The sequence below is a fragment of the Maniola hyperantus genome, chromosome 22 (genome assembly GCF_902806685.2).
Source record: "Maniola hyperantus chromosome 22, iAphHyp1.2, whole genome shotgun sequence".
Taxonomy (NCBI): Eukaryota; Metazoa; Arthropoda; class Insecta; order Lepidoptera; family Nymphalidae; genus Maniola; species Maniola hyperantus.
In genome coordinates, this window is record NC_048557.2 from 2,249,094 (window position 1) to 2,271,704 (window position 22,611).

Below are 22,611 nucleotides of genomic sequence, written 5' to 3' on the forward strand. Positions count from 1 at the left end.
TAACATCAAGTGACCCGCCTGCTCGTTGCCTAGAAAAAACCTATTCACTCTTTAGCTTGAAGAGGTACCCATATTAAATTTGGAGGCAAAACCTGACGCCCGAAGGGCGTTCCATATCCTTGCAGTTTGTGTTAGAAACTAGGAACTGCGTGGATCATGATGATAATTAATTTTCAGGGGCCGACCGGAATGGATGAGGGTCTACTCAATGACCTACTGGAGTGCTCAGTGTGCCTGGAGCGGCTCGACACTTCCTCCAGGGTGCTGCCGTGTCAGCATACCTTCTGCTTGAAATGCCTCAAGGTAAGCCTGAGCACCAGTACGCGGCAGAAAGTAAAGTACATTGGCCTTTAGAATGTCATTTCGGCTTTGTAGAGCGTTGTCTCTGTCACTCATACCTATATGATGTTTTATCGGTCTCAACGACAGAGACAATGCTCTACAAATCTGCAATCTCCTTCTAAAGGTCGATATACATTACTTTCTGCCGCGTACTATATGTCTTATTTATTATACCTACTTAGGATGTAGTTGAGAGACGCGTTTAGACGACATCTCTACATAGTATAAAATAAAGTCGCTTCCCGCTGTCTGTATGTATGAACGCGTAGATCTTTTAAACTACGCAACGGATTTTAATGCGGTTTTCACCAATCGATAGAGTGATTCAAGAGGAAGGTTTATAGGTATAGTTTAGTTCTCAAAAAATTAGAGATCCCTAGAGAAATGGAAATAGTGTGAATTAGGTCGGAAAAAATCCTCTCATTTGAGAGTTTCCGAGGCAAATACACCTCAATGACACCACATTAGTATCTATATTGCACCCATGCGAAGCCGGGGCGGGTCGCTAGTTCGTAATAAAATAATACATAACTTTTAGGCGCCATCTCAACGAATCGCGAGAATCACACTTCACACTAATATTATAAATGCGAGTTTGTGTGTATGTGAGTATGTGTGTATGTTTGTTACTCCTTCACGCAAAAACTACTGGACGAAGATAGATTATACCCTGAATTAACACATAGGCTACCTTTTATCCCGTAAAAATCCATGGTTTCCGTGGGGCTTTCAAAAATCGCAATTCACGTCATAACTAATGAACCGCTCTGACTCGTTTTAACTCGATAGCTAAAATCTGATCAAAGTCAAGATACGTTCTACGCATCAGCCTACTGTTCCCTGGGACCCAGAAATTCTGGAAAATTGCCATTCTTATCGTAAAGATTTCCGAAGTACAAGACGCGTTATCTTTAATTTTGTAAAAGAATCGGTACCGTTAAATTAAAGAATGTCATACAAATAATGCTACCTAAATGACTTACGAGGACACAATATGAGTCACGAGTCAATCGAGATGACTCAAAGCAAATGCCGTTTAGATTAGACCAAGCAATAAACTAGTGTTTATTTACAATGCCCGGAGGATGCGCCTGTTAACTGACGACGCTAGGTACACTCGCATACAAAGAGGTATCGAAATCTTTCTTAATTTAATAAACAAATATATAAAATTCAAAGTCCTGACTGACTGACATATCAATGCACAGACTAAACCGCTGGTCCTAGAGACATGGCATCGTATCGTATCAATAGAATCACCAGGGTGTCTGGTGCACTTCGACCGTCCCCTTCGCCAGATCCTTCTTTCCACGCACATGCAAACTGTGGAAGCAACTATTAAGTATTAACTGAGTATTTCTGCGAATCGCCGCGCTGAGCCGGACGATTATAAACTTGTCCGGAGTCCACGAATTCCACGGACTTCGTTCGAATTCAAAATAAATGCGAAAATGTGTCTGTTTATCTGCCTGCCTATTCGCGGCCAAAATAAATGCGAAAATCTGTCTGTTTATCTGCCTGCCTATTCGCGGCCAAAATAAATGCAAAAATGTGTCTGTTTGTCTGCCTGCAATAGGCAGCCCATCCGTTTTACCGATTAGAATTTGGTGACGAAGTAGCTCGCATTCCAGGAACAGACATAATAGGATACTTTTGGTCCAGAAACTCAAAGAACTCCCACGGGACTTTTAATAACGTTGCGAAGCTGAAGTGGCAATGGGCAGGGCATATAATTTGGAAAACCGATAGACGTTGGGGTCCCAAGGTACTGGAATAGCGACCTCGCACCGGAAGGCGCAGCGTTGGAAGCCCCCACTAGGTGGACGGATAACATCAGACGAGTCGCAGGGAGCCGCTGGATTCAGGCGGGTCAAGACCGTGGCGTGTGAAAGTCCCTACAAGAGACCTATGTCCAGCTGTGGACGTCTATCGGTTGATGATGATGATGATGATATCCACGCGGATGAAGTCGCGGGCATCATCTAGTTAATTAGAATATTGTCATCGGCCTTTGTATAGTAAAGTCAATCTACCTAACATATTTGTTTTTTTTTTCAATGAAAATATTACAATAAAACTTAAAGCTAGCCTTATCTAATTACTATACAAATCATGCCCGTGTGGAATGGTGCCAAGAATACTGGCTGCATTTCCGCGCTGGACAGCCAGGCTGATCCGTTGCGCAAAAAATGAGCCAGCCCTTCTGTCACCAGATGAGGCTATTAATCAACATATTAATGTGTAGGGATTATATTTATTGTTCCCGACTGTACCTCGTAGTTGTTTATACTATCCGCCCCAATTTGGTAGGAGACGAGAGCCTGCTGTTTTAATATTCCGTACCAGGTAATTAAGTAACGCCTAGATGAGGACATTCGCCCCTTGCTATCAAGGGGCCAGGGACAACCCTCCACCACCCAGCCCCACCAATCTATCGGTTATCACAGTATTCAACCTCAAGAGTACGCAAACCATGGAATTCAAAATATCCTCAATATTCATAAATAAAAGCACTATCTTAGGTCAGCTATAATAATTGTGACTACGGAACCCTACACTGCGCGTGGCCCGCCACTCACTTGGCTGGTTTTTATGCGAAGTCTACCAACTTTATTAATAAAGCCGAAGATGAATAATACAACAGTTTTAAATTACTTCAGGTGTCGGGCCGAGCGAGGTAATTGACTGGGCTTTATTTTTGGAGATTTTCCAATTTTCGGCAGGTAAATACCACTTACCGGTACAAACAAAAACTATCCAGTTATATTTTATTCAGGTTTACTTTAAAGGTTTTCTATAGCCAATTTAAGGCCAGCCTTTTCCATTTTAGGGTTCCGTACCTAAAAAAGAAAAAAGGAACCCTCATATGATCACTTTGTTGTCTGTCTATCTGTCTGTCTGTCGTGTCTGTCGAGAAACCTATAGGGTACTTTGACCTTGACCTAGAGTCATGAAATTTGGCAGGTAGGTAGGTCCTATAGCACACGTAAGGGGAAAAATCCGAAAACCGTGAATTTGTGGTTACATCGCAAAAAAACCATGAACAAATAATTAGTATTTTCAATTTTCAAAGTAAGCTAACTATACCAAGTGGGGTATCATATGAAAGGACTTTACCTGTACATTCTAAACAGATTTTTATTTATTTTTAAGCATAATATTTTTTGGTTTATCGTGCAAAATGTCGAAAAAATACCCGAGTACGGAACCCTCGGCGCGCGAGTCTGACTTGCACTTGGCCGGTTTTTTAAATTCAAATAGATAATTTTTATTTTTTTTAAAGAATATTAGCCATAATATTCCCCTTTCCTCTCCAACTAAGCGTCAGGCTGGTGCTAGGAGTAGGTACGACAATAGTGCAACGGGCGGGGTTTGAACCGTCGTCGACCTTTCGGTTTTCAGTCCACTCCTTTACCGGTTGAGCTATTGAGGCTCAAAATATCGTTAGTTAGAGTTCAGGACAGGAATGTGAGATAATTATTCTTGCTGTCTGTACTTAGTTTTCATACTCATGAATGCATATGAAAATGTGTAGGTGCAATGTTATGAATTTAATAACCCGGTGTTTCCCCCGGGGGCCGGGGCGGAGAATATCGTAGACCCTTTCCACTCCATAATGCTTAGGCTGAGCGCACATTGGCTGTAGCCAGACAAAGCACAGAATCATAATATAGTTAATAATTACTCTTTTTTTTAAATAAAAATGCCGAGCAAACGAGCAGGCGGGTCACCTGCTGTTAAGTGATTACCGCCGCCCGTAAACATTTGCACTACCAGAGGAACCACCAATGCGTTGTCGATCTTTCAGGAATTTGTTGGTCCGCCCCTTGAATAACTCCATGTTGTAATCTAATGGGAACACCGCCGAAGGGAGTTGATTCCACATTTTGCATGTGCGTGGAAAAAAGGATGTGGCACAACGGGCGGTCGAAGTGCACCATGCACCCAGGTGGTGAGGGTGAAATTGTTTGCGGTGGCGTGCGGTGCGGTTATAGAAAAAGGAGGGTGGAATGAGATCAAACAACTCTTTAGTGAACTCGATGGTGAACTATGCAGTATGCTATTACAGTGTCAGCCAGTAGTGATTGCGATCATCACACTGTAGCTGTCAAATTACAGTGCTATAGGCATGCTGTGGCCCTACCGCGGTTGTTTGACAGCTACAATGTCACGAACGCAATCATCTCTGATTGGTTAATGCTCGTTCACTATTGGCCACAATGCATTGTTGCAACAAGAATCGCACAAATTCAGCCAATCAGAACAATTGAGATTGTAATAATGATTGATGCAAGTTTTAGACAATCGCCCTACTGTATTTTACAAACCACGATATCGATCCGATATTCGAGACGCCTACATCGGATCGGACATTGTAATAACGAAGAAGGTTCCTCTCATTCTCTCAAGTAGTCAATCATGGGTTATATAACCTATAAGTATCAATTCATGGCTCGTCTTTGAGGATAGATTAACCTAAATGACCTCCAGTTATAGCAATTGGTATGGCGCCCACGCGAATTCATTCACTTTTGTAAGATAACTATATACGTACAACTGTTGACGAAAGAACTCTGACCCTTTACCTGCGCAATGGGTGATTTATCGATCTATTTGGTGGTAACTACGAATTGCTGCGCGACGAGTGACGACAGTCTATTCTGCCGCACGATTAGCTCGTCAGCAAACCTTTCGCTTATCTCGCAATAGGAAAGCCTTGTGACAGACGGACGGACAGCGGAGTCTTAGTAATAGGGTCCCGTTTTACCCTTTGGGTACGGAACCCTCAAAATAAAGGTGCAAAACATTTTATCATAAAATATCTATCTTTTTTTTTTTAAATGGGTTAAACATTTGAAGGCCTCGTGTTTTGGCAAAGGCCTCGGTCATTCGTCCACTGGGACTAGGTCGAAACGAGTCGGCCGTTGTCTGACAAAAACCACTGAGATGATAACTATAGAGCAGCAAACGTTACACAACATGAACTAAGGATTAAGAGCCATTGTGGCTAATTAATACTGTTTAAATGTTGTATGGGGAGGCCAGTTGGGGGTAAAGGTATTAAAGGCGGTGCACTTGTCACGAATACCCCCCCACGATAAAAGACGCCTTAAGCACGTCCTTAACCATCCCGACGATCAAATCATGACCGACAATGCTCCCTATCTTGTAGGGCTACACAACACAACCTTATTACAGCGTCTTCGCCGGCGAAGACGAGGTCCCCGATTTCTAACGTCACCCGGACGTGGACTCACGCCACGGCCTCGGGGGCGTACGGACTAACTAGTAGTCCAACAAATCCACCCATCCCAACGTCATCCTAAGCCGTGGTCCGAGCTTCACGAGCTTCACAGGAGGCGCCCTTAGGAGGACGTTGCTCAAATTATTTCTTCGAGCCCTAGAGCTTACTGCCTTTACTGCCCCTGGTTCGATCGCGAAGTTCTACTGGTCGATCCATGGGTATTTTTGGAAAGGAGACTGGGACATTGCCTGTTCTAGTAATATCATCTCTGTGCAAAAAACGGTTGGCCTTTTGTTTTTTACGCCAATTGTGTGGCGAGTGTCGACTGTCGAGTGAACGCAGACAGGCAGATCTACCTGTGTAGGGCGAGACAGGTTCTAGTCGGCGCAAAAATTGATAAACCACGGAATATTGAGGTATTGGTTGAAAATAACGATCGAAAACGAGTATCTTAACATTTTTTAGTAACTCTGTATTCAACGAAACTATTCTATATTCAATTTTTTTTTTAATTATCTTGCACAAAAGTAGGATATAACTAGGATACAGGATGTTACAAAATGACTATTTTTTAATTTTTATACACATAGACTTTGATAATAATGTAAATCGGATACGCGCTGGACTTTGGTTATATGCTATTCATATATTATGTGAACTACTAACATTTTATAAAATCCATGCTGAGAAATATTATAAACGGGGAAGCGTGTCACTGCTGTGTGAATTTACGTTTGATATTATGTAAGTTATTTTTGACAAAATAATCAATTTTTTTACACAAACTAATGACATTTGAAATTATGAAATGAAGTTGTTAGTTTTTCATTCAGTTTTGTTGTTTCATATATGTACCTACTCTATTTACGCGCGAAGTTTCCTCAGGGTCATAACATTTAAAATAAATATAATTTGACTACATCTATTATTATTTATTATCTTGCAAAGATAGCAAAGAACTTAATCGATATCTGGCTTGGTTTTAGGTCTAAAACAACAACAAAAAATTATTTATCAATGTAAAACTTTTGTATGGAGAAGCGCGTAAGAAGGTGCAACAGGGGATATTGAAATAGAAACAAAGTCATGTGAGAGGTAGTAACTCGTAAAGTGTATGGGGGTGCTATTTTCGTACAGCTAAAAATATTCCAAGCCACTGTTTGTTACTGGGACATTTTAAAATCGATACCCATTCGAGAGTGACGACAGACGTTGTACTTATACCGTCTGAAACATGAAACAACGTAAACAAAAACAAAATATAAATATATAAAAGGAAAAGGACCTGTCGTGTCGCAGACAATACTTGTAAAAGTTTAATTGAAGAAAAAATATTTATATTGTATTCTAATAATAAAAATGCGAAAGTGTCTAGCTTTTCACCGCCCGGTTAAACCGATTTTGACATTTTCTACAGAGTTAGCATCTAGCATCTAGTCGAGATGGCAATCGGAGTATGAGGCGGGATAGCGCGGGTGACGTGTGCGGGGCTTCCCCACCCCGATTGCCATCTCGACCTGTCGTGTCGCGTACTATAGCCTACTTTTGATCCCGGGAAATGAAAAAGTTCCCACGAGAATTTTTGAAAAACCTAAATTCACTTGGATGAAGTTGCGGCCATGCAAGCTATCTCTGTATCAACTACCAAGGTATAGCTTGCATAGACTACTTAGCAAAAGTTTCAATGAAGTACATAAGTTTGTAATAAAATATAACAACTTAAACTTAATGCACGTGAAAAATAAAGATTATTATTATAATAGACTACTTTTTATCTCGGAAAATACGGGAAAAACTAAAACCTAAATCCACGTGGATGAAGTCGCGATTAAAGTACAAAATAACAAACAGGGGAGAATGCAGGTTCGATTTCAATTTCCAAATGGGTCAGTTGGACATAGTTAGTATCCCCAACTGACGGTGGTAGAGTTCTAGATATGAAAACAGTAGGGCGATTGTCTAAAACCTGCATCAATCATTATTACAATCTTATTTGTTCTGATTGGCTGAATTTGTGCGATTCTTGTTGCAACAATGCATTGTGGCCAATAGTGAGCGAGCATTAACCAATCAGAGATGATTGCGATCGTGACATTGTAGCTGTCAAACAACCGCGGTAGGGCCACAGTTTTTTCGGCTCTTTGGAAAAGTAGCAAAATATTACACGTTCGGTATAAGTTGCTTTGCCGTATATAATACCGAACGAGTAATATTCCCATTGTCATTTGATGCATACAGCCTTTACTTTTAGTTTTTAGGGTTCCGTGCAAAAATGACGCCAACGGGACCCTATTAACATATAAGTAGATATCTATTACTAAGCCTCCGTTTATATTTATTATTGTAGGTGAGAAATAAGGATTTTCCAAAATACTCAAGTACGTAAGTTGTACGTACCTACATGACGTTTGATTGATAATGGTGCTGATTCTGAGCACACCTACATTTAAGAGTATTTGCATCCTCTTCTTACTGATGTAATATGAAAAGGACAGAAACAGTTTGACAGTTTTATATTTATTTTAGAGCTGTCAAACCTCGTGACTTTAGCTGCCAGTCGCGAGCCTATTGTTTAAATTCGAAGCGTGCACTAAAGTTTAGATTCTTTAAATGTAATTCATGTTCCGTCCTTTTTTAGCAATAGTAAAAAGAATAAGATGCAGCTATACCACACGAGTAGAGTGGCTATACTCTAAATTTAGTTTAGAGAAAGACAAGAGAATCGGCGCCAATGCTTATCCTTTCTAATTTATCGGTAGTTTAGAAGTTTGAGTACCTTGACTCACATTCTAGATAACAACCGATAAAAGATAAGATATGTTTATATGAAATTTTAATCAATATACAATAACACCTCATAATCATCATGATCAACCCATCACCGGCTCACTACAGAGCACGGGTCTCCTCTCAGAGTGAGAAGGGTTTTAGCCATAGTCTACCACGCTGGCCATGTGCGGATTGGTAGACTTCACACACCTTTGAGAACATTATGGAGAACTCTCAGGGATGCAGGTTTCCTCACGATGTTTTCCTTCACCGTTAAAGCAAGTGCTGTTTAATTAATTTAAAACGCACATAATTCCGAAAAGTTTGAAGTGCGTGCCCGGGATCGAACCCCCGACCTCCGATTAGAAGGCGGACGTCCTAACCACTAGGCTATCACAGCTTTTTACCTCATAACACCTACCCAATATTGTTTATTTTCCTAAAGGTACGCAATCATATTGGTACCTAGCATTTCTATATTATAACATAGTGACATTTCGGCTTTGTAGAGCGTTGTCTCTGTCACTCATACCTATATGACGTTTTGTCGGTCTCAACGACAGAGACAATGCTCTACAAATTCACTATCTCCTAAAGGTCGATGTACATTATTTTCTGCCGCGTACTGTATTTGTTGTTTGAAAAAGGTTGACATCATTGTTACCTCATGGTGATTTTACCATGAATGTGCATTATTTCAGTATTATTCACAACTTATAGTTATATTTTTACAAATACATACATAGTTTCAATGCGGTTTTATTTGAAAATATGTATAAACAAAAAGATTTTTCCTAGAATCACGCTACGGAAAATTTTGTTTGTAAGTTCTTGTCTTTTTTTTTGAAGAAGAAGTTTGTTATGGACCGAAATAGAGTGACGGATCAATCCTGTATTCTCCATTGGTATTCTCTAATAATAACAATAATTGGGGTTAACCTATTCAACAAATTTCCATGTACCTTTTCAGGTGATAGTGGAATCCCACAAGGAACTGCGATGTCCGGAGTGCCGGGTGCTGGTGGAGGTGAAGGTGGAGGAGCTGCCTCCGAACGTGCTCCTCATGAGGATCCTCGAGGGCATGAAGAACTCCGCGCCCAGGAAGATCAGCGGACCCAGAGTTAGGAGTGGCCACTCACAGGTAAACAAAGTAAATATAAGTAAAATCTACATATTTTCATTACTTCTCTCGACACTGATGGAATTTGGCATAGATGTAGCTTATATTCCTAATCATCATCATCATCATCATCAGCCTGTGGACGTCCACTGTTCGACATAGGCCTTCCCTAAAAAGCGCCACCACACCGGCGCGGCGGAGTGATTACGTATCTCTATACAGGCATAAATCTCGCAATCATTGCTGTCAAACGTCCGGCTAAAGAGAAGAAGAAGAGAGACAGCAAATGAACGTTCGCATTGCTACTGCTGTCGCATTGCTGTAGCTACTGCAACGTTTTACGTAATCAACCCGCCGGTCCTCAGCCTTCCTCATCCAGCCACTTCCCGCCAGCCGCGGGAACGCGGTCTCCACTCAACTTTGCGGCTCCAACGGCCATCGCCTCTACGACAGGCATGACCTCCCCACTGCCACTTCAGCTTGCTAATAGTTTGGGCTATGTCAGTGACCTTGGTTCTGAGAGCGCTGCCCCGACGCGACGTTGAGACCGACAAAACGTCATATATACATATGTATATGTCATATATATATATGAGTGACGTTCTACAAAGCCTAAATGTCATTCTAAAGGCCGATGTAAATTACTTTAGGCCGCCTACTGTATGTGCTCGTGGTTTTCAGACGCAGGCGCAGCTGCAGTGTTTGCGTTCGGAAGGCAAGCAGCCCCCGCCGCACGCCCGAGCCATGTACGACTACATATCTAAGGAGTTAGGGTAAGTTCTTCGTCTATCTAAGAATACCCGGCATGCACGGGCGTCGCAGATCAACGCGAACGCCATTTAGGTTCCCCGACCTCACTCCAAGAAGCCCTCGGCAACCTGGGCGGTCTACTCGGCTTCTGGAGCGAGCTTGGATGGCTGGAGTGAAGACTTCGGCGGGGAGGGGCGATGCACGCACAACAGACGGAAACGTTTAAGTGCGGAAACCAGCCCAGAATGATAAAGATGAAAATGAAGAAGAATACCCGGCTAAGTTTGTTGCTCAGACCTGGGCGCGTTTGGAACCCTCGTAGCTTTAGTTTTAAGTTTGCGTAAATTAATAATTATCACCACTATATCTTACAAATCCAACAACTGGCAATCAAAAAGAGTAATTTATTACCTACTAGCTTATGCCCGCGACTTCGTCCGCGTGGACTACAAAATTTCAAACCCCTATTTAACCCCCTTAGGAGTTGAATTTACAAAAATCCTTTCTTAGCGGATGCCTTCGTCATAATAGCTATCTGCATGCCAAATTTCAGCCCGATCCGTCCAGTAGTTTGAGCTGTGCGTTGATAGATCAGTCAGTCAGTCAGTCAGTCAGTCAGTCAGTCACTTTTTCCTTTTATATATATAGAAGAAGATTTTGAATAAATTATTTAAATTTTGAATTTTTGAATTTTGTCCGGTGTTTCTTTTCTGTTAGTTTGGCATTCGATGTAGGTGGCCAGTTATGCACAGTGCGCGGCAGAAAATAATGTACATAGACCTTTAGAAGGAGATAGTGGATTTGTTGAGGATTCTCTGTCGTCGAGACCGACAAAACGTCATATAGGTATGAGTGACAGAGACAACGCTCTACAAAGCCGAAATGTTCGCCGCCGTCGAATTGAAGCCGCATCCGCATCAATTAATGCGAAACTTTTACGGATGCGGATTCATATTTGCAACAAGTTACGACCAAGTTGCAAAGAAAGTGGACGGGGCCTAGCGGCGCGTGCCTCGAGCGTGTTTGCTAGTTGGTATCTTCGTTCACTAACTGACCAATCAGAAAGTGGTTACCCAACAGGGTGTGACGGATATTCGCATCCGCATCCGGATCCACGGATGTGAACTTCTAATAATCCTCACTCGCGGATGTCAAAATATTGGTATCCGCAACAACCCTGATAAGAGACACTAGTTTTTTTTTTTACTTTTTTCAGTCGGTCTCAACGACGGACAATTACGAATTTGCTGTCTCCTCGAATATCGATGTATATTACTTTTGGCCACGTACTGTAATTATTTTTAAATTTTTAACGAGCATTTTGGGTTAACTTTTTGATATGTTTTATTTCACTTTCAGTGACCTCTCCTTCAAAAAAGGCGAGACCGTCATCCTACAGAAGAAGTTAGACCCGTTCTGGTACCATGGCGAGTGTTCAGGCCGGACCGGCATGTTTCCCATCACCTATGTGCAGGTATGAGAGAGGCTTCGGCCGTGGCTAGTTACCACCCTACCGGCAAAGCCGTGCTGCCGAGCGATTCAGCGTTCCAGTACGGTGCCGTGTAGAAACCAAAGGGGTATGGGTTTATTAAAAACTGCCATACCCCGTACAGGTTAGCCCGCATTTATCTTAGAATCACTTTCCACCAGGTGAGATTGCAGTCAAAGGCTAACTTGTATCAATCAGAATCAAAAAAACCGGCCAAGTGCGAGTCAGGCTCGCGCAATGAGGGTTCCGTACTACAGTCGTATTTTAGACATTTTGCACGATAATTCAAAAACATTCGATAATGCATAAAAATAAATAAAAATCTGTTTTAGAATGTACAGGTGAAGACCTTTCATATGATACCCCACTTGGTATAGTCACTCATTTCGAAAGTTGAAAATACTAATTATTAGTTCATGACCACAATTTAATTTTTTTTGTGTGATCTAACCCTAAATTCACGGTTTTCAGATTTTTCCCCAAATGTCAGCTATAACACCTACCTACCTGCCAAATTTCATGATTCTAGGTCAACGGGAAGTACCCTGTAGGTTTCTTGACAGACAGACAGATAGACAGACAGACAACAAAGTGATCCTATAAGGGTTCCGTTTTTCCTTTTGAGGTACGGAACCCTAAAAAGACCTCACAGTTTTTCAATTCACATTTCAGGTGGTTGTGCCTCTACCAGTGTCCACTGCACTATGTAAAGCGTTGTACGACTTCCGCATGTCGGCGCCCGATGAAGAGGGGTGCTTAGCATTTGATAAAGGTATTTTGAAAATTTGTATATTAATTCACAATTATATTATTATATTTGTTGTATAGAAGCAGGCGTTACTTTGCGGAAGTCCATGATATACAATGAACCAAAAGCTTAATTTGCTGTAATCCGCTGAAACAAGTCGAATCTGTATGGTGCAACATGCAGCATGCGAAATGCACCGCCCGCCCTCCCACTGCTAAACATGCAGGATGAAGCAGCCACCAGGCAAGCAATACGCACCACCACCACGCAGCACCACACAAATCCCAAACACACTCGACGCACGTTTCGCCCCGACACCGGAGCATCCTCAGGAGATGTAGACCTTACAATGCACAATTGCAAAGCAATTTGCAATTGTGCATTTTAAGGCTTGTGTTAAGGTGTGCGGGCAGTGCATATCGCATCCTGCATGTTGCATTTTTAAAAATCCTGTGGGAGTCTTTGATTTTCCGGGATAAAAGTAGCCTATGTCCTTCTCCGGGATGTAAGCTGACTCTGTACGAAATTTCATCAAAATCGTTTATACTGTCGGGCCGCGAAAAGCTAGCAGACAGACAGATTGACACACTTTCTAATATTTATAATATTAGTATGGACTTTCGCAAAGTAACACCTGCTTCTATACAAAACTTACTTTGCAATGTGTTCAAATTGGAACTTTTATTTATAATATGTAGCATCTCTCTATAAAATATTGTGTATTACAAAATTCCAAATTGGAACTTTTATTTATAATATGTAGCATCTCTCTATAAAATATTGTGTATTACAAAATTCCAGGTGCAATTATAACGGTGCACCGTCGAGTGGACGAGAACTGGGCGGAAGGACGTCTCGACCAGCGGGTGGGCATATTCCCCATCGCCTTCGTCGAGCTCAACCAGGCGGCTAGACAGCTTATGAACACGTATGTTAACTCTCTTACGTAATAATAACGGTGCACCGGCGAGTGGACGAGAACTGGGCGGAAGGACGTCTCGACCAGCGGGTGGGCATATTCCCCATCGCCTTCGTCGAGCTCAACCAGGCGGCTAGACAGCTTATGAACACGTATGTTAACTCTCTTACGTAATAATAACGGTGCACCGGCGAGTGGACGAGAACTGGGCGGAAGGACGTCTCGACCAGCGGGTGGGCATATTCTCCATCGCCTTCATCGAGCTCAACCAGGCGGCTAGACAGCTTATGAACACGTATGTCAACTTTCTTACGTAATAATAACGGTGCACCGGCGAGTGGACGAGAACTTGGCGGAAGGTCGCCTCGACCAGCGGGTGGGCATATTCTCCATCGCCTTCATCGAGCTCAACCAGGCGGCTAGACAGCTTATGAACACGTATGTTAACTCTCTTACGTAATAATAACGGTGCACCAGCGAGTGGACGAGAACTGGGCGGTATGGCGCCTCGACCAGCGCGGCGGGTGGGCATATTTTCTATCGCCTTCGGCGAGCTCTATTAGGCGGCTAGACAGCTTATGAACACGTATGTTAACTCTCTTACGTAATAATAACGGTGCACCGGCGAGTGGACGAGAACTGGGCGGAAGGGTGCCTCGACCAGCGAGTGGGCGTACTCCGACTGGACTGCCGAGCGAGAAGTTGGCCCACACTAGTTTGTGGTATTTACATTATTTTTACGTTTTTAGGGTTCTGTATCTTCAGAGAAAAACAAAGTGATCCTATAAGGGTTCCCCCTTATAGGATCACTTTGTTTTCTGCCTGTCAAGAGTTCAAGACCCGTCAGGGGAATCAAAACCCATAGGATTTTAAGTTGAAAGGCATACAAAGATAGCACTGTAAAGAGCAAAATCCGAGAACCGTGAATTTGTGGCTATTTCACAGAAAAAATCTAAAAAGTGTTATTTCATATACCTACAAGTTTTTTTTTTATTTCAGGGCGCCTTTAAATCGACCTGTTCCAGCTTTACCAGACCACACAAGGGCTGGTCACTCCGAACATAGGCATCACGCTCAGGTAATTTTTACTGACAAAAAAAAAGGTAAACTCGAAACACTTATGATATAGACGCATCAGCGAAAGCTGCTTAGTCTATTATCCTAATCCTAATCCTAATAACATTATAAATGTGAAAGTTTGGATGTTTGAATGTTTGTTACTCAATCACGCAAAAACGACTGAACGGATTTGGATGAAATTTGGAATGGAGACAGATAATACCCTGGATTAATACATAGGCTTTTTATCCCGGAAAATCAAAGAGTTCCCGCGGGATTTTGAAAAATGAAAATCCACGCGGTCGAAGTCGCGGGCATCAGCTAGTAAATAATAATAAGGCTTAAGGTTTTATTGTAATAACCACACTGACAGGCACCACATTAGTATCTACATTGCACCCGTGCGAAGCCGGGGCGGGTCGCTAGTTTCTCATATCGTGTTGTTTGTTTCAGCATCCCCACAGATACCAGCCGATGTCCATCTCAACCCCAAACGCGGGCCAAGCCAACTACCAGAACATAGCAACCATGAGCCAATCCCACCCCAACCCCACCTACCACCCAGCCCACCCCACAACCACGCAACCCACCCAAATACTCATCCCGCAACCTGTCAACCAGCACATCTCAACTATAACCCACAGTGGCCTGGTTACAACCACAGCCGTGCCCAGAAACATTATGGAACCAAGCAGTAAACATTCGTTAGACCTAATACATTTCACCAACATGCATAATAAAACCCACCAATTAAGTACCATGGCAGTCCAAAGTGTTTCACGTATAGGGGAGAACTACGATAGACTCCGTACAGCCAAATTCGATAACTATAACTCCACCCCCGTACATAAACTAGATACAACATATCAAAATGTCCGAACACACGAACATTTCCCCGTCACATCAGTCAGTTTTACAAATAACAGTTCGGATTCCAGTTCTAGCGTGAACACACCTTCGGGAGTTATAAGTTCTACGACAACACCTAACACAAGTTCCGATACCAGTACGTGTGAAAGCGCTGAACCTAGCTTACCCAGCTCGCCAGACAATGCTGATCGAACTAATGTATTACCAACGAATGCTCAGAATGCTCAAATTACTCAGTCAATGGAAACAGACACTCAAGAAGCTCAGGATACGTCTCTAAACACTTCATTAGGAGTGCTAAATCTTAATGAAAGTTCAACAGCGACTAATACTTCGCTAAACGTTAGTTTACCGCCGTCAGAAAGTCCAAAATTGAATGCATCAGGCGGGAGTAACTCTTCACCGAACCAAGTAGAAAATCAAGAAACTTCAACCAATAGTGAGCCTTCTAGACTTGAAGTGCCGACGTCTAGTAAAAACGTCTTGAGGTCTAGTGGTCCGGATTCGATTTTGACGTTTGGTTTGGGGTTGCAAGCTGCACTGTCACCGTCCCATAGTAAAGAGGGGAACTATATGGTTAGAGGGCATAGGGATCATCACCATAGAGAGAGGGAGAAAAGGCATAGTTTGACACCTTCTACGCATTTGCAAGGGAATCATACCCAAAATAGGTGAGTCAAAGATCTATAGTCTAAATATATAAAACGAAAAGATGACTGACTGACTGATCTATCAACGCACATCTCGAAACTGGACGGATCGGGCTGAAATTTGGCATGCAGATAGATATTATGACGTAGACATCCGCTACGAAAGGATTTTTGAAAATTCAACCCCTAAGGTGAAATAGGGCTTTGAAATTTGTGTAGTCCATGCGGACAAAGTCGCGGGGATAAGCTAGTAATATTATAAATGCCAAAGCGTATCTGTCTGTCTGCTAGCTTTCGGTTAAACGAAAAGGCCATGAGCCCATCTGTTTAACGGTTTATCCAATTTTGAAAAAAATTGATGCGGATATAATTTGCTTCCTGGGTAGTGACATAGGCTACTTTTTATCCTGGAAAACCAAAGAATTTCCACGGGATTTTGAAATCCAAATCCACGCGGACGAAGTTGGGGCATCATCTAGTAAAAGAATAAAGTTACTAGAAAAATCGTCTTCAGTTAGAAAGCTTAGTTTACTGCACACAATATGAAAAACACCAATAAACTAAAACTAACATTATCTTATAGGGTTAGTTTATTTCTATTCTCCCCTAAAACCGTTTCAGGCACTCGGCCGAAATTTTAGCAACAAGTCTCCTAGACCACGCGACAGATAGAGAGCGAGAGAGGCCGGAGAGAGAAAGAGAAAGGCGTAGGAGAAGATCGCGCAGCAACGAGAGACCTCTACCGGCGGCTTATATCGCTCTATACCCCTACAAACCACAGAAACCTGATGAACTGGAGCTGAAGAAAGGAGGTAAATCCATACTAATATCTAATAAGGTCTTGGACTGTATAAGTCCCGCAAATTGCTAATGCGCTCGAACCATGTCTCATTAATATCGAAATGATGTAATTTCACGTATATTTAAGTAAAAATATACTATTGGCTCGAAACTTCAGTCTAGTGCTGACGTCACTAAAATGACGGCCACGCGCATTAGCAATTTGCAGGACTTATAGTAATAAAATAAAATGATTTTTGTATAGCGGCAGTTTATGGGGCTAGAATTCATAATTAAAGAGAATAATTTAAAAAATTATGATTTTTATTTATTTTTAACATAATTATTTATTAACGTCACGTTTTAAAATTAATTAATTCAACGTCACGCTGTAACACAAGCGATTGATGCCGTCACATGGCGTCAGCGACAAATATTTTTCAATTTTTTTTTACATAAATTTTTTTTTCCCGCAGCAATTACTTTTGTCTTTAAAAATTAAAAAAATTCGTCGTTTACGGATTGTGACGTCATTATTCACCTTCCGTACAGTGCAGCGTGACGTTCATGATCATGTTTTTTAAAAATTATTTTCTTTAATAATTAATATAAGGGTTTCTTTTTTCCTTTCGAGGTACGGAATCCTAAAAAAGCGTATATTCCTGCAGGTGTATACACAGTAACGGAGAGATGCAGAGACGGATGGTTCAAGGGATGCTGCGAGCGTGTCCAGAGATGCGGCGTGTTTCCCGGCAACTACGTGGCGCCGCTCACCCCTCTGCAACCCTTACAGCCGCGGATCAAACATGAAAAGGTATTGGGGCCGATTCTCTTCAACACAATCTCTAAACTAAACTAAATTAACAGGTCTAAATCTAATGCCATCCTTTTCCGCGAGCAGGATTATGAAAGGGATAGCAATAGATTTAGGCGTGTCATTTTAGTTTAGGTTAGAGATTGTGTACAATGGAATTAGCCACAATGTCTATACAATTTTTGACTCCAATGTTTTTTTTTTTTTTTTTTAATAGATATAGCGACCAAGCGAGCAGGCGGGTCACCTGATGTTAAGTGATTACCGCCGCCCATGAACATTTGCAGCACCAGAGGAGCCGCCGATGCGTTGCCGGCCTTTTAGGAATTTGTTGGTCCGCCCCTTGAATAACCCCATGTTATAATCTTTACTTTCATGTCATGTTTTATTACTTTATTTAAAAACAAATATATAAATTATTATTTATTGATCAAACATAGGTACAATTATACAGACTTACTTACGAGAGCTAATACATACTTAATACTTATACATAACTAGCTTATGCTCGCGACTTCGTCCGCGTGGACTACACAAATTTCAAACCCCTATTTCACCCCCTTAGGGGTTGAATTTTCAAAAATCCTTTCTTAGCGGATGCCTACGTCATAATAGCTATCTGCATGCCAAATTTCAGCCCGATCCGTCCAGTAGTTTAAGCTGTGCGTTGATAGATCAGTCAGTCAGTCAGTCAGTCACCTTTTCCTTTTATATGCAGCCTGTGGGTTAACTACACGAAGAAACGATACAGTGACCTCCGGGTCCTTTACCACAATGCGTTCAGAATGTTGATGGGGTTGCCCCGATTCTGCAGCGCCTCAGGCATGTTTGCGGACGCGCGCATCGACTGCTTCTATACTAATGTACGCAAGCGGTGCGCGTCGTTGGTGCGCAGAGTGCGGGACAGCCCCAACACCATTCTGCAGATGATTGCAGCCCGACTCGACTGTCCTTATCTTCGGCATTGCTGTGAAAGACATGTTCCAGTACCAATGCCGGAGAGAAGGTACTAGATATTTATTTTTATTTTTATTTATTAATTATTTTATGTATTGGTATTTTACTTTTATTAATTTTAAAGTTGTTATTATGGGTATGTTAACCTGAAATAAATCAATTTTATTTATTATTTATATATTTAGATAGAAGATAGATAACAAACCAATTTGTTGAGTATTATAAACTAGATGATGCCCGCGACTTTGTCCGCGTGGATTTAGGTTTTTAAAAATTCGGGAACTCTGATTTTCCGGGATAAGAAGTACGTACATACGATACGTTTCCACTACGTTTCATGTGCAACAGTCCCAAAATGTATCGTAAAAATGCTTGTAGAGCGTATCGGCAACGGCGAGCGTCAAGCCCACGGCAGCGGTGGCCGCGAGCGGCTCGAGCGCCGGCACCGCTCTCGCGCCGCCCGACGCGCCGCCCCGAGCCACCAGCCCGCTCCTCACTACTGGTAATCAAACTTTGCTGACACCTATCTACGCAACGTTCGTTGACCTCTAGCGTAAGTCAGATGTTTTATTTGCAATACATCGCGAACTTATAGAAAATACAGGATTTTTTGTTTTTTTTAATTTGAGCTACTGGAAACTACTATCAAAATTTCAAGTGTATTAGCTATTTAAGCTAAGCGTTGATACATCAGTCAATCAGTCGAGCTCGAGACGAGTGTTTTTATTATTAGACCAACATCAGAAGTGGTATTTACAGTATCTGAAGGTTATTTTCTCTACACTATTGACTGTTTACAAGTATTTTAATTTATGATTAAGAGGTGGATCGCCCAATAAACTCAATCTTCGTAAATACATAAATATAATTTATTATATTAACAGAAATACATTACTTTTTCCAACGATAACGACAACTCACAAGTGACAGACTTACAAATATTAATATTATTACGCTATTTTATTCTTTCTTCACTTTAGATGTAATGAGTTTACATACGAGTTCATATCACGTTAAATCATAATTTTTCATATTATATTTTATCAAATATTTCTTTGTATTGTATTTTTTTTTTCATTTCAGTGCAACCTTTGACGTATCCGTGGAATACTCCCTTACAAGCACAACAAAGCACGCCAAGATCTGAAAAGGTAGGTTTCATCAATCATCTTCAATCACTACATTATTTTATATGTACAACTATAATGAAATTACTAAATATGGCTACATTTGCGAAGCCATGAGCTTATTTTGGAAATTATGGTTTTTTTTTTTTAATTTCTTTATTTCAACCAAATAATATGTAAATTTTTCCGCGGGTTGGCGGGATCGTGGTCTCGTTACGTTTGGTCGTTGCACTCCTCTCTATCTATCTGCATCTATCTCCTTTTGTCCTGGGCTATGAGAAAGGGACGGGAATGGAGAAGCGGAGAAGCCTATTTATAGTGTGTTTGTTTTTGTGTGTTAATTTTAATTGCGTGCTATTACGGCGTTAACAAGCTAAACAACTAAAGACGGAATAGTGTCAAGGGGCGAAATAAAATCAAATTATGGGCAGTGGTGTACTCAATTTTAATTTGAAGCCGTTTAAATAATTTGGCCATTAGTTTGGCCATCCAAAGGGGTAATGCTGCCAGCATCTTGGGTACAATGCCTCGCTCGCGGTGGTCTCGACGAGGTTTTAGATTTAATTTAATTTATTTTAGTTTTAACTAGCTTATACTCGCGACTTCGTCCGCGTGGACTACACAAATTCCAAACCCCTATTTCACCCCCTTAGGAGTTGAATTTTTAAAAATTCTTTCTTAGCGGATGCCTACGTCATAATAGCTATCTGCATGCCACATTTCAGCCCGATCCGTCCAGTACTTTGAGCTGTGCGTTGATAGATCAGTCAGTCAGTCAGTCACCTTTTCCTTTTATATATTTAGATTTAATGTTGTTTTTTTTAGATTTAAGTTTATTAATAGTTTATTTTAGCGTTTAAACTACCGTGAGTGATTTCCATTATAAATACTATCTGAAAAAACCGCGGCGCGTGCGCGGACGGACTCCCTTGAAAAAGGACCCCGGATGGGTTCGAAACTAGTCGGGCTAACGTCGACTACACACGTGAGTAAGCCGGGACAGATAGTATTTATAATAGTTTATTTGTTAACCATTAATAATAAAAATGTATTATAAAATAACATGGTTTAAATAATCAAACAATTTATTATTTTCCAGTCTAAAGAGAAGTCGAAAGCGGAGAAATCTTCAATATCGACGGGCGTGAGTCTCATGAAGCGCCTGGCAGCCATGAAGAAGTGTAAATCGCCCCCTCCGGCGGGGTACAGCATGGACAACCCCGTGTTCGACGACGGCCCCTCCACCTCGCTCGTGCTGCCCAGCCAGCCGCATCACGTGCGGTCAGTAATGCCTTCTAATATTGATAGTCGACGCATTTTAAACTGAGTCGTCGAGTTATCTGTCTGTTTCGCTCGCACTTACCTGTTGTATAAAGTCATCATTATTGTTGTGTGAAGTCGTTTAAGTTAAATGTCATATGTACTGTCTATTGTCTATGTGCTCTCTCTTGCAATAAACGATATAAAACATGGTGTCAGAAGTCGAAATTAAAATGAATAATAGTCAAATACGACCTGTAAGTGCGAGCGAAACGGACAGATAACTTAGACTGATCTTAGCTGCAGTCAGTGGCGTGCAGATCATAGAGGCATAAAAGCACTGCTTACCCTAGTTGAAATGGCTTAGTGCTCATTTTTCATGATGACCTGTCATTAAATAGGTAGTTAGCTACCTACTGCTTACCCTAGGTTCAAACCCTGTGCACGCCACTGGCTGCAGTGATACGGTATACCTACAGCATAGCCCCTGTTATCCTTGTACAAAGTGCCCCATCACATGCATACGACATTGGTATGTGCACCTCGCATGTGTTTGTGTTAACTCGTGTTGTTACCGCCGACCCCCATAACATCACTGCCCCGTTATTTGCATTGTTTGTGTTTGTGGTGACCAATCGACATTGAGCTAGACCACAGTTCACAACAGTTAGAATTTCTACGGATTTAACTTTAGCACAGTTTAACGAAATACTACCAGTTGTTCGACGCCTTTGAAGTCGAGCGATGCCGCCGCTCGTGTAGGTACGCAAATATGCAAGGGTTGTCACAAAATTGAGATTAAAATCGCGGGGATATCGGTGAAATTTTAGACCCTTGTTCTGTTTAGATTTCGTATAGCATCCGTAGACAGAACAGTAATGCACCATTTTATGATAGAACTTACTAAACGACACTTAAAATATTTAAAACCACGCTCACGTAAACCCTCGTCCATCAATCACACAGACTACGCGAATCTGTGTGCAGCGGGCCGCGCCGCCCGCGCACCGCAACCCACCCCACCGTTCCTCTGTACAAGTACATTCGTAATTGGACTGTATATTTCAAGGCTGTGGCTTTAGTATAGATCTTCTAGCAAAACGCCGAAGCTTCGATGTCACTGGCAGGTGTCAAATGCTAGTACATAACATAGCTCAGTGTTGATTGGTCACTCTAAGACATTGGTTTGTTTATTCGACACCATTATGTAATACATTATCACAATATGTTAAGTGTACATGTGATCATGATCAATAACGAGAATTAAGTAATGTTTCTGAAAATGTATACAAAATTGATATACTTGATACACAAAATTGATTTGATCGCATGTACACTGTGTTTGTCCACGTATACGACGACTATTCACGAAAGACACTGAGAAGTCTTATACATATCGAAAGAACACATTCCAATAGTAGCCAATTTTTCCAATTCCAAAGCCTCAATTAGCCAACGGGTAAAGGAGTAGACTGAAAATCGAAAGGTCGACGGTTCAAACCCCGACCGTTGCACTATTATCGTACCTACTCCTAGCACAAGCTTGACGCTTAGTTGGAGAGGAAATGAGGAATACTAGTCATTTGACATGGCTAATATTTAAAAAAAATAGTACGCGACAGGTCGGGACCGACAAAACGTCACATAGGTATGAGTGACAGAGACACCGCTCTACGAAGCCGAAACGTCTTTCTAAAGGTCGATGTATAGTA

General features: G+C 41.6%; 1 protein-coding gene across 1 annotated transcript in view; it reads left to right on the forward strand.

Annotated features, from left to right (window-relative positions):
• Positions 1-22,611, forward strand: part of LOC117992993 (E3 ubiquitin-protein ligase SH3RF1-like) — a 37,745-nt gene that overhangs the window by 3,239 nt on the left and 11,895 nt on the right. Inside the window, exons 2-14 of the mRNA XM_069506139.1 lie at positions 178-303; positions 9,327-9,497; positions 10,158-10,249; positions 11,586-11,700; positions 12,388-12,487; positions 13,265-13,391; positions 14,382-14,460; positions 14,895-15,982; positions 16,583-16,773; positions 17,410-17,555; positions 18,891-19,014; positions 19,596-19,663; positions 20,739-20,920. Coding sequence (XP_069362240.1) covers positions 190-303; positions 9,327-9,497; positions 10,158-10,249; positions 11,586-11,700; positions 12,388-12,487; positions 13,265-13,391; positions 14,382-14,460; positions 14,895-15,982; positions 16,583-16,773; positions 17,410-17,555; positions 18,891-19,014; positions 19,596-19,663; positions 20,739-20,920 — 2,597 coding nt within the window. The 5' untranslated portion in view covers positions 178-189. The remainder of the gene's footprint in view (positions 1-177; positions 304-9,326; positions 9,498-10,157; positions 10,250-11,585; positions 11,701-12,387; positions 12,488-13,264; positions 13,392-14,381; positions 14,461-14,894; positions 15,983-16,582; positions 16,774-17,409; positions 17,556-18,890; positions 19,015-19,595; positions 19,664-20,738; positions 20,921-22,611) is intronic.